General features: G+C 38.0%; 1 protein-coding gene across 2 annotated transcripts; it reads right to left on the minus strand.

Moving 5' to 3' along the window:
- Positions 1–421: 421 nt before the first annotated feature.
- LOC138132879 (ATP-binding cassette subfamily G member 4-like) lies at positions 422–11,933 on the minus strand. 2 transcript variants are annotated; one of them, XM_069050574.1, is made up of 10 exons: positions 11,491–11,933; positions 10,171–10,392; positions 5,847–5,964; positions 5,552–5,741; positions 5,106–5,251; positions 4,927–5,050; positions 1,772–1,886; positions 1,300–1,716; positions 1,150–1,250; positions 422–1,094 (listed from the first exon to the last, which is right to left on the minus strand). In XM_069050574.1, the coding sequence occupies exons 2-10, from the start codon at positions 10,304–10,306 to the stop codon at positions 540–542; spliced, it is 1,902 nt and encodes a 633-aa protein (XP_068906675.1). In that variant the 5' UTR covers positions 10,307–10,392; positions 11,491–11,933; the 3' UTR covers positions 422–539. The 2 variants fall into 2 exon arrangements, with proteins under 2 accessions (XP_068906675.1, XP_068906674.1); XM_069050573.1 differs by lacking the exon at positions 11,491–11,933 and having other exon boundaries at positions 10,171–11,067.
- Between the last annotated feature and the right edge of the window lie 74 nt (positions 11,934–12,007).

Below are 12,007 nucleotides of genomic sequence, written 5' to 3' on the forward strand. Positions count from 1 at the left end.
TTATTTCAAAAATTAAAAAATCACATTATATTGTGAAAATCGCATCACCTTTTTTCCTGTGGCAAAGGTCATTGCGATTGTTTTTTACATTTTTTCACTTTTCAATGTCAGATTTGATTTATAAAAATAGAACAGTCCGGTAGGTGTTGCTTAGCGACACTTTCCGGTTCTGATACTGTTATAACTCACTCACGGGACTCAAATTGATCATGTAATCGAACATCAGCCAGACAGTATGAAATAAAATAAAGATCGCCTTGCATTACGTCGTAAAATTAAAACGTTACTACAGCTGAAATAAGTTAGGAAATTTAAGTTTTTCCCTATTAGGCAGTTGTCATGTGTCGCAAGAAAACGGCGCCAGAGGACGTAGAAGACGGGATCGGATTCAGTTTAAAGTGAAACATTTCACACCTGTATATACTAGTGTAAATCTTTTTAGAATCTATTTTAAATACAACTATTTAACTAACTATCCTAGAGATATCACATTTTGTTAGCAGGTACTAAACTAAGATAATACCGTCGATTGAATAATATCAATATCTGTGTTTGATAATTTTGTTCATGTAGAAAGTTATACTGGAGGTCAGATCGTTGTTGAGTTTACATTTCAAGGACACGTAGGCCGCTATGCGGAATATCACCATGAAAACAACCATCATGCCTAATTGGTATGGGTAGTCCATGATGGGCATCGCCATGTCTATCATGAGCACGTCGGGACGAGCGTAATGACAGTAGAGCTCGTCACTGGGACACTCCAGCGGCTCCCTCTTGTAGAACAATGTGTTGCACAGCCCCACTATACCGTTCCTGACGAAGGTCAGAGTCATTGCGAATTTGTAGAACGGCTCTATCGCCGTTCTGTAGCCCATCCCGTAGACACCTAGAGCGAGTAGAGGGGCCAGTATCGCCGGCCCCATCACGGATCCGTTGGTGATGGTGAACATCGACCCGATGAAGTAGCCCAAACCTTGCGACGTCACAGCCATGGCGAGCGCCATCAGGCAAAAGCCGACGAATCGGTAACTCTCTCGAGGTTGCCCCGTCATAAAATAAACGATAGCCGAGAACATTAACCCCAGGATGATCTACAATTTGATTTGTCCCTCTTCAACGAGTCGATGCGAAAATCTTGATACTTACCAGAGGTGGCAGCGTGGTGACCGTCAACGCCGAATAGTACGCCTTGAGACTGTACCACCTGTTAAAGTACTCCCGCTTCATCATCTTCACCTCCAACGGAACTGCGGAAAGGTGTCATGAACTTTGATAGGAACGTCGCGACCGACTTACACAACAAAACCGGAAGCATCACGTGGGTGTACATGAAGAACACGTTGATGCAGACGCAGTACTTGAAGGTGGCGATCGTTTGAGAAGCGTCGTTTCCTGTCCCGTAGAAAATCCCCCCGACTATCAGCGCCGAGAGCAAGTGGTGGAAGAACTGGATGTACATCCCTGTATTGTTGCGTCGCCCTTGTAGCAACATCCGCTTCAGCAGGATCGTGAATTGGAGACGGAAAGGGACGGCGAAGTCGATGTCGCTCTTCTGGATCACCACTTCGGTGGGGTCGTTGTAGATACCTTCGTTCTGGTAGGCTTCTAGAGTCTTGTCGTTGTCCAGGATCTCTCTCATGTTGATTTTACCGTTCTGGATCGATTTTTGAAAGCTTTGGACCACCGACGGTTGCGAATGGACTAGTTCGATCACTGGAGAAATCAACGGTAGAGTGACGTACCAAAGACGGTAACTGTGGGGACTCACTGTAATCTGCTGGAGTATTGTTTGGAGGGCAAGAGTAACCGGCTACCGCGAAGAATGGGACGAGTTCGGTGGGAGAGCCGTTGTAGACGCAATATCCGTCGGCCACCATGTACACCTGAAAAACCAATCAGAAACTAAAAAATCCAAATTAATTGTATAAGCAATGAGTTGAATAAAATGATTTCATTTAATCTGTAAAAAGTGTTTTTGTTTGTCAAGGTTTTTCTTATCAGGATCTACTTCCAGTATCCGTCGATTAGTTGTTGAAACTCACAAGGCAAACGTGACAGCTGATAATTTACATGAATTAGCAACATTTTTCTAAACGCCACGACGAACCTTCTTTGTTTGGCAACGACAAAAATGTACAACTAAGTGCACATTTACAACACAGGCACGCAACTGGTTTGTTAAATAAGTTCATGAGTTCACGATGTCAAGTTTAATGCGTTCTTGTTCTTACGTAATGCTTCGTTTTTTTACTCGTCGCGTTAATTATCGGGAATTTGTCTGCAAAAACTAGGAAAACAAATCGGCCAGTTTCTCAAAGAAGTAAACACTTGAAGAGGTCACAGATTGTTCCAATGTTGTGAGATCTTTTCAAATAATAAAAGCTTATACAATCGAATTCGGTTTTTTTGAGTCGAGCTTAATTGCCAAGAAAAATGCTAATTTGTTTTGAAAAGCAGTTACCGAGGCCACCAATTTAAAATAATTCAATCGAATGATTAACTATTAATTATACCCTAAGGACATTACAATGAAACCGCAGTCTCGAGATCAAAGATCATCACCATCAGTTAGTCGTGGTGGTTAGTAAGCTAGGTACTAAATTCTTTCTTGATTGGCGAGAGAATGAACCTAGACGATGTAAAATTGTTGCACTGAGGCTTTTGGTTGATATTATCGAGCCCCGATTTAAAAAACCTAATCCATTCAAAAAACATTTGAACTGTCAAAATCAAAATTGCAGTTGTTAGGTTGGTTACATCACTGGTTATTTTCATATTTCCCGGTTGGTATCTATGATTTTTTTGATTTTTCAAACTATTCATTTGTTTAAATTGACATTGTCAAATAAATTGCAAAAGCATTACGTAAGAACAAGAACGCATTAAATTTAAGTGCATTTTGTAAAAAGGTTCAAATGGAAAGTTCAAACGAACTATGGTGGGTCTATTGGCGCGAGAGAAGAGGGCCATAACAAATTATTATATTATAAAGCCATCCCTTCAACAAAAAACGTTTCTGATTTTAACCCAACTGTGGAGAAACAGCATCTTGCGTTGTGAAAATGAAAACCTAATTAAAGCTGATTGGTTAACTATGTGTGGGTATTAAAGATGTTCCACGCAAAATATCCTTAGCGGAATCTGACTCAGACAGGTATGGGAAGCGATTTTCAATTTTGGTTATTGTTTAGCTTTTAACGGTTTTCAGTTTGTCGTGTGTCCTGTTTGTCTTTGTGTTTTTTATAAACTTGATTAAATTGCTCAAGTTGCTGCATTTCGTTTCAAGTGTTCAAAATATTTTTAGTTTATTGATTAAAAAGGAAAACATAACCTAAATATATTTTGTAACTAGATTTTGACGTGGGTACACTCTAGCGAAAAATTTTTATACCCAAGTAAAGTCAAAACAAGCATTTTACATAAAATTTAATTTTGACAGTCCAGGAGTTATTTGAATTAACAAGAAGAATTTACGCATTTTGATTAGGTTTTTCCAAGCAGTTCAGAATACAGATCCACGAATTACATTAACTAGTTTATACTTGGTCCAATCAAGGTCTAAAAATTTTATTTTGTCGCTATTAACTCAGGTTGTTGGTATTTGGTCGTTCCAAACTGAAAATTAACTTTAAAAAAGTTAACTCGTGGCAACCATGAAGTCCTTTCTCTTGGTCTAACATTTTTGAAGACATCTACTTCACAAATGTATTTAATTGTTTGAAGAATTGCAAGAATTTACAAGGTTAATTCCGTGGAAGGAGGAAAAACGCAAGAATTCAGACAATGCAGACGGTAGTAGTGTTTTATTTTTAATGCAAATTTATGCAGATGTCTATAGGTCACTTTACCATTTAAAATTAAAGTTTAAAATGTCGTGAAACGATCCAAAAATTGCTACAAGCTACAAATAAATTTCACAGATGTTGTCTGATTCCAATTTTTATCTTTCTCGTGAGGTCCATAATTTATTGCCCCGCACGCAGAAACATACACTCGGCGAATTCAAACTTTTCAACCGAGAAAATATTTAGTGTACAGTTACTAGTGCCCTTGAAAAAAAATCTTTCGTTTATCTATTTTTGAAAAAACAACAACAATGTCGGTACAAAAAATGTGGAACCGCCCTCGTACATCTTTGCCGAAAAGATTTATGTCAATCGGGTAATTCGATAAATAAATACATTACGCAATATTGATTAGAAAAGTTTTTTTTTTCAACAGGATTAAAATGTGATGACTCCTATGTTGTGTGCCCAAATAAAAAGTGTCAATATTACAAATTTCTTCGCTGCTCGTTACTAATTAACGAAAAATTGTTGGATGTTTTCAAATAAAAAACCTTGATTGTGACACGTAACATTCACAATAATTTATAATTGTCGTATAATCAAGTCCAGTCTAGTAATTGCAGTAATTTCACTGAATAAGAAAAATATATGTATCGTAGGTAGGCAGTGAATCACATCGTAAGTAAGTGCCATCGATTGCATAATTAATAGATTTCTTTTAACATTTAATTTCCATATCTATGACATGTGACACTAATCTTATATGCTGATAAAATCGTGTTGTTATTTACTTTGCGCAAAGGCAGTTTACAAAAATAATCAATAAGTGTAAAATGGTAATTAAAATGACTGCAACGTCCATTCCCACGAGATACTCGGAAGTGAAACATTTCTTTTTTTTTTGAGATGAATGACTTTTAATATGTTTATCTTGGTTGTTGGTCGTGTAAATATTTATCCTCACTACTCTGAAACAAACAATCGAGTAAACAAGTTGCATCGGGATCGATTGGGTACAAAACAGTCAATTCATAATCCGAGAATCGTACAAACTCGCTCGCGGCGTTCCACTTTCATGACCGTCTGCACATCCCACGGACGCAACAAACACCTTGCGAAAGAATCCCATCATTACCTGGTCGAAGAACTGAAAGAGCGACGACGGCGGCTGGTGGATGGTGCAGACGACGGTGCGGTCCAACTGGCTGATGTTCTTCAACAAACGAATGCATTGCTTTATGGCGAAGTTGTCCAACCCTCTGAGAGAAAACGAAGCGATTAAAACGCAATTTCCGTCGGGTGGGAGTGACTCACGTTGTCGGCTCGTCGAGGAAGATGACCGGCGGGTTGTTGACGAGCTCGAGGGCGACGCTCAATCTCTTGCGCTGGCCCCCGGATAGGTGCTCGCTCAGGGTGTCCACGCACTTGTCCAGGCCGAGCAGGTCGACAACCTCGTCCACCTGGAACCAGAACGAAGCAGATTCTGAAGAGTAATATTTTTTGCAATTCTTGCAAGTTATTATACAGTCTTGCAAAGTTTGGACTTTGTGCCGGTCGTCCAAAACTCCATTAATTTCAAACGGAACTGCGATTAAATATAGTGCACTCTGACCTGTGCAGTCTGAATCTACAGACTCGTTTCAAAATAACTACTCTTTAAATAAAGTGTCGCCAAAAATATTTTTTAAATAAATTATAAACAGACAATCAATCTGTCAGAACAGTATGGTCGTTGCGCTTTTGTTTCCCCGTGCACTCACCACAGCCAGCTTGACGCTGTACTCGATATGCGAACTCAGTTTCAAGCAGGCCGCGTATGTCAGAGCCTCCTTGACCGTGAGCCGCGGTTGGATCATGTCCTCTTGCATTATGTAGGAGGAGAGCTTGTTGAAGAGTTTCATGTTGCGGGGTTGGTCGTTCACTTTGACGACGCCCTTAACCCCAGACGTCCTGAAAGAAAAAATACATTTGCCACACACGTCATCGTTTCTATTGCGGAAAGAAAGGGTTTATTGTCGAGTGTGATTTATGTAATGCGAAAGTGACGGTACTTACACGAAGCCGGCGAGGATGTTCAGCAGCGAAGATTTACCGGCCCCGCTGGGGCCCAGGATGGCGGTCAGTTCGCCGCAGCGAAATTTACCGTTGAGGGAGTTCAAGATCTGGCGCCACCCTGAAAAACAACCAAGACATCTTTTGAATTTTGTTTTTGAACCGAAGAAGGTGCGGATGATGTTTATCAAGGCGTGGCTGACGTTAAGAAGACTGCAACAATATTATTTGTACATTGTACTGCACGTATTAATGTGTAATTAATTATTCACATGTTTTTCTCATACAAAGAAGAAAAACTCGAAACAATTTTAATATCTGCTCACGGTCATTAAATTCTTAATAAAGAAAAAAAAAGAGCCTGTTTTATTGCCACATTAATTACCTGTCAGATGTTCGTAAATAATAAAATAATACACAGTTGTGTTCATCTTCTATTATAATACATAGTTAATGATTAATGTAGAAAAAGCAAATTAGTTCAATGTGCTTCAAGGACAAATCAAGTCCTTACGTAAGTCATAATGAAAATTGCGGATTTTAATCTTCGGCAATGCTTTGTCCGCAATTGATAATAAAAAATTGACTGTTTTTCGACGAGCAGAATCCATTCCAAATATGATAGAAAATTTCCATGTTTTTTTTTTCAATTAAACAAAGCATAAACTTTTTATGACCCTTAATAAATATTTACTTGATCTTCTTAGAACCGCTAGTAAAAAAGAACTTCCAAAGAATGGCAATTCGCGTCAAGAACAAAAAGTATAAAGTCCATTAAACATCTGGACTAGTTATTTTCATATTGCCCAGTTGTTATCTATGATTTTTTAATTTTTCAAACTATTCATTTGTTTAAATTGACATTGTCAAATAAATTGTAAAATTATTTAAGTGTATTTTGTAAAAAAGTTAAAATGGAAAGTTCAAAACGAATTAGGGTGGTTCTATTGGCGCGATAGAAGAGGGCCATAAGAAATTATTATGAGGAACTAACAAAAAAGTGATAATAACGGGAAGAAATTACAAATTTGTGCCAAAGCTGCTCCAGTATGGTTAACTAAGAATGGGTGTTCGTTCTTGTGATTCACAAATCAAAATTTTGGAGAGATAAGTGTTAATCAAGTGTTAAATAATAAATGAAACAGATTAGTTTATTTTGGATGATTTTTGTTGTTGTTTAATTTGTTACCTGTTTTCAGTTTGTCGCGTGTTTTTTATAAACTTTATTAAATTGCTCTAATTCATTTACTTGCTGCATTTCACTTCAAGTGTGCGAAGCAAATGATTCAAAACATAATTAACATAGTTCAATAATTAAAAATGAAAACATAACCTAAAATATATTTTGTAACTAGATTTTGATGTCGGTACAGTCTAGCGAAAATTTTTTATATCCAAGTACATACAGTCAAAACAAGCATTTTATTTAAAATTTAATTTTGACAGTCCATGAGTTTTTTGAATTTACTATATCTACAGTTGGCTTCAAAAAAAACGGGAAATGAAATTTGACCTAATGTGAATTGGCAATTTAATTTGTCAATTTATGTCAATTTGTGTCTGTTTGACAGTAGTATTTCTGACAAATAAGTGCAGTTTTTTAACCTAAATTATAAAAGACCGTTCCAAACTATAAAAATTTAATAAAATCTGACAGAACTTTTTCTGACAGTTCCCGTATTTTTTGAAGCCAACCGTATTAATCACTTAAAACAATTATGCTATTATAATTAATGTTGCTTTCTTAGTGCTAGGTCTACGGAGATTCTGCTTTACCCACAGAAATGACAATTGTGATTCTTCCACGAAAAACGCATCGAGATGACAGTTCTTTACATTTTCAGAAGTAATTCAATTTTACTCTTTAGCATTTCGTACATTGCTGAGGCACCACAACGCACTTCACACACTTTTTCCCTTCTTTCTTCGTATTTCCTGTACACTCATTTCCAGCAGCTGACACAGTTATCTGCAGTTTTATATTTCTCGTAACCATCTCTTCGGCATTTCTCGCTCCTCATTGATTGTTTTGCAACTTTCTCTTCTTCTTGTTCTTCTTTTTGTGTCTTTGCATTCTTGTGACAGCTCTCCTTTAGAAGATGACAGTTTCCGATTTTTCCTTCTTGGTCATCATCAAGTTTGATCCTAAAGAGCCAAAGCGCATTTCGGAGTCAAATTTGACCTCTTTCGTGGTGTCAGCGTTACTAAATTTATTCGCACACCGCGTGTACTTATCGAATCCAAACGGTACATTACATTGTATGAACATTGAATATGCATGAGTGTTGCTATCTTAATCTTGTTACCTTTAAACTTCAAAAAATGCTTCCGGGCAGATTTTTAGACTTGACTATTTCAAGTTCATTAAAAAAATGTGAAATACCAACGATCTGAATAGTGATTTAATTTTAAACTCAAATTTATTCAGTCCAATAAAATATAATAGTTTTTTGGAAATATGCAACCGCAACTAAAAAAAAACTGTTTCAATATTTATTAAAAGAACAAAGATGACATAACATTCGACGAAATTCGACGAGTAAAATCTTGATCTATTAAAAGCCGCAGAATGCGATATTGAACTTGTTCTCCAAGCAATTTCCGTGATCCCTCCAAGGTTTCGCAACAGCAGTTCTGGGGCTTTTGTTCTCCGCGTTGCGCAACCTCTGGTGCTAATGCAAAAATAATAAATCGTATTTACTCTTGACGAGTACTTTCCAAGATGATCAGCCAAACGGGCTAGTCATCGCGGGACAATCGTCCCTCGTTGCCGACAAATTACCACTTTGCGATAAGTTTCCGTGAACAATTGTGTTTTTCTTTTGTTGCTGCTAGTCGTTATGCAACAAAGCCGTACCGCGATGGGAGCTTAATTAAATGCTAATTGCAACAAGTGAATATTTTTCGAAATTTCCGGGCATTACGAAAAATGATACGTTATCGGTACGATAATTACGGAAAAACACTAATTACAGGAATTTTTTAAATCTCAGTCGGAGAACAAGCACGCCCGAACAATTCGTCCAATTGAAGGCAATTTCGACGATTCCAAAGAGCGAGACATGTCGCCGTTAAAAAGGTCAGCTCGGTGATTGAATTACGCCGACGATTAGCCCGAAAACAGTAATATCTTGAACCAACAAACTAGGACAGGCTAGGTTCACCTAGTGCTCTCATTTCGTCGATATTTATTTTCGATTGTTCCATATCTCTTCGTTGATGTATCACAGAAAAAACCCAAAACAAACAAAAATATCCAAATCTTCCTCGATTCGGACCCAGTATTACAATCTGAAGATTCGGGAGTAATTTTGCCGTGGAGAAGCTCAAGGCTTCCACCGCGTCCCTGCATTGTTCACGTATCCGGGACCCGTGCGTTGTTTTTTTAATAAATATTAATTGGAACGTGACTCGGCAACTGCGATTGTGGCACAAATGAGTGAAAAACATTCACTCCCTAGTACAATTTTTAACACCAATAACGCGCTTTCTCGACGCTTGTTGCAAATTTTTCGGCCCAAAAGATTGAATTCAAATTGTCAAATTCGCATTCCGGTGTGACGCAACTTTTAGCAACTAGTTTCGGCACAGACAAAAAGTTGTTCGCCAAAAACTGGTTGGCCCACCGGTTTTACAAAAAGCACAACAAAATTAAACTGCTCGTGGCTAATAAGTAATAATGATTCAGAAGTTATTTACGAATTTCTTTGTCAATGAATAATGCATCAAAACGATGTTTTTCCAAAAACAGACAATTATTATTCAAACAAATCAAATTGTCGGGAATAAAAACAGGTGGTGTTTCGCTGGTATTTTTTATTCGTGCAGGTGGTGTACATGATAATTGCGTAGGAACTGTCCTCAATTGATCGTTATCGATCGTTGCTCAGGTGCGAATAGAATTTTCATCGATTCTTATCAGTGCTGATAACATCGACAATGTACAAAAAAGAGTAATTATCGAAATCTTTGCGAGAATCTCCCATTTTATTTGTGTGGCGACAATTTGTTTGGACGATTGGAAATGTTTGTCGACAATCAGACGAATAACTTGTAAAAAAAATAATTTGCGATTGTCGACGCAATTTTTATCAATGACAGAATTGTGTCTCCTGCTCGAAAAAAGTTATCGTCGTTGACGTTACGAATGAAATTAATATAAAATAAAATCGAGCCACAATGTAATCTGTGTTGAATAATATTTTGATAATCCTTTCACAACTTTGTATTAAGATAAAAATTCGATGAAAATCGTGGGGAGCACGTTCGCCACTCGTGAATGCCCCCAAATTTTGTACCGACTTGAGGGAAAAAAAATCTGGCTCACCCCCTTTGGCGTTGCTGTCTCGCACAGAGTAGCTCAGGTCTTGAAACTCCACATCGAGCTTGGGTCTCTTGGCGATGCGGTTGAGCTGCTTGAGAGGCTTGTCCCTCATGGTTACCTGGACCTCCTCACTGATCATTTTCTCGTCGGTCACTGATAGCAATGCTCGCCGAATCCACCTTCAGAGTCGTCAAATCGGTGGCGGTCGCCAGGGCTCCCTGTCGACTGAAAACGACGAAACTTTGCACGCTTTCACTGAACAACGTGACGATTGGGCGGCTTTCACAATGCGACTGACGCTTATCGCTAGCGACTTATCAAATGATCATTGTCAGGGATTGTGGAAGAGGACAACACCGCCGACATTGACCGTAAACTTGCGGTTCTTGCGTGGAACTGGAAGGGATACTCTGCTGTCTGGATTTTAAGTTGATCGCAGCTCATAGTTGTACTTCCTAGTCCTTGACTGGTCAACAATTCCGGAAGGCCAGCCGGATCAATTTGGGTAGTTACGCGAATTAATTAAGAATTTGTGAACAGTGATTGGTCAATGTTTACTGATTAATTCAAGTCACTGGTCACTGGGTAGCGGAAGAATGGCCACCTATTGTGTAAAGGAACAAATGAGTGTGGTTTTGATCCGTGATCCAAATCAGAGCTGCATTTCGCAACGCATTTCCTGCAAGATTCGCATTTCAATAAAAAATGGATTTAAAAAATAATTGCAACTGGTTGGTCAAACAAGATAATTCATTAATGCAACAAACACGAGATAAGTGCCCCAAGAATTTTGCGTGACCGATTCTTTTCTTATCAGAAGCGCTGCGCTGAAAACCTTGTCACTCAATAAAAATGCAACTGTTGATTAAATGGAAAGATCCAAACTACAATAGCACCTTCAATGTAGCATTGATTTAATGGAAATGGAAATTACCAATAAATAATCTTCAAGATCACGACTACGATATAGGAAATACACATCCGCTGATGGAAAAGCTGGCACAAGAAAACACTGTAAACAGGTGCCTCAGGCACTTACAGGTTTTATCAGTTCGTAGTGAATGATAATGCGAAGTAAATTGCTTACATTAAGAACCCGAATCATTTGCAAAATAGCATTTTTAGATAACATTAACACTAGAACTACGCAATTAATTTTTACCATTTAGGTAGGTACTTAAAAAAAATAGACATGCACAATTTTTGCTTTTTACAAGAACATAAGTTTTTGCAATCTTTCGCAATTCCTAAAATAATTATAACAACTTCTGGAAGTTTTCGGTTCTAGACTGGTGGAAAATGTAACTAGTGATTATTTTTTACCTTCCTAGAAATGTGCAGGATAAAAAGACATCGCTGAAGGTCTGGAAAAGAATATCGGCTGAAGAGAGGAAATTTAAAGTAGAAAAACACGTAACTACCGCTTTGGGGGTGAAATTGCACTATGACCGCTCAACAAAACAAGAGGAACAAGAATGAAGAATGTCATGGTACGCCGTGTACTCCACCACCACGCAACGTCAGCAAGGAAAGTAATAAGGAACCGGAAACAGTTGCCTCCTAAATGCCTAAAAGTATGATGTCAACATCCTTGACGAAATGCTTTATGCGGAGGATGGTCTGTGGACGTTTTTTGTAACTTCCTCGACCTTGCAGCGGTCAATTCTCGTGAAAAAAAAGAACGCTAAAGAGAACTCGGGAAAGACGTAGGAATGGTGAAAAGTGAAATTAAATTCTGAAAATGATTTCTTCATGGTTACAAATGAAAAAAAGTCGAGTAGGCGTTTTTTTACTCCTCTTACATAAAATAGAAAATAAAAGTAATTTAAAAAAATGTTAC

This window comes from Tenebrio molitor, chromosome 6 (genome assembly GCF_963966145.1).
Source record: "Tenebrio molitor chromosome 6, icTenMoli1.1, whole genome shotgun sequence".
Lineage (NCBI taxonomy): Eukaryota > Metazoa > Arthropoda > Insecta > Coleoptera > Tenebrionidae > Tenebrio > Tenebrio molitor.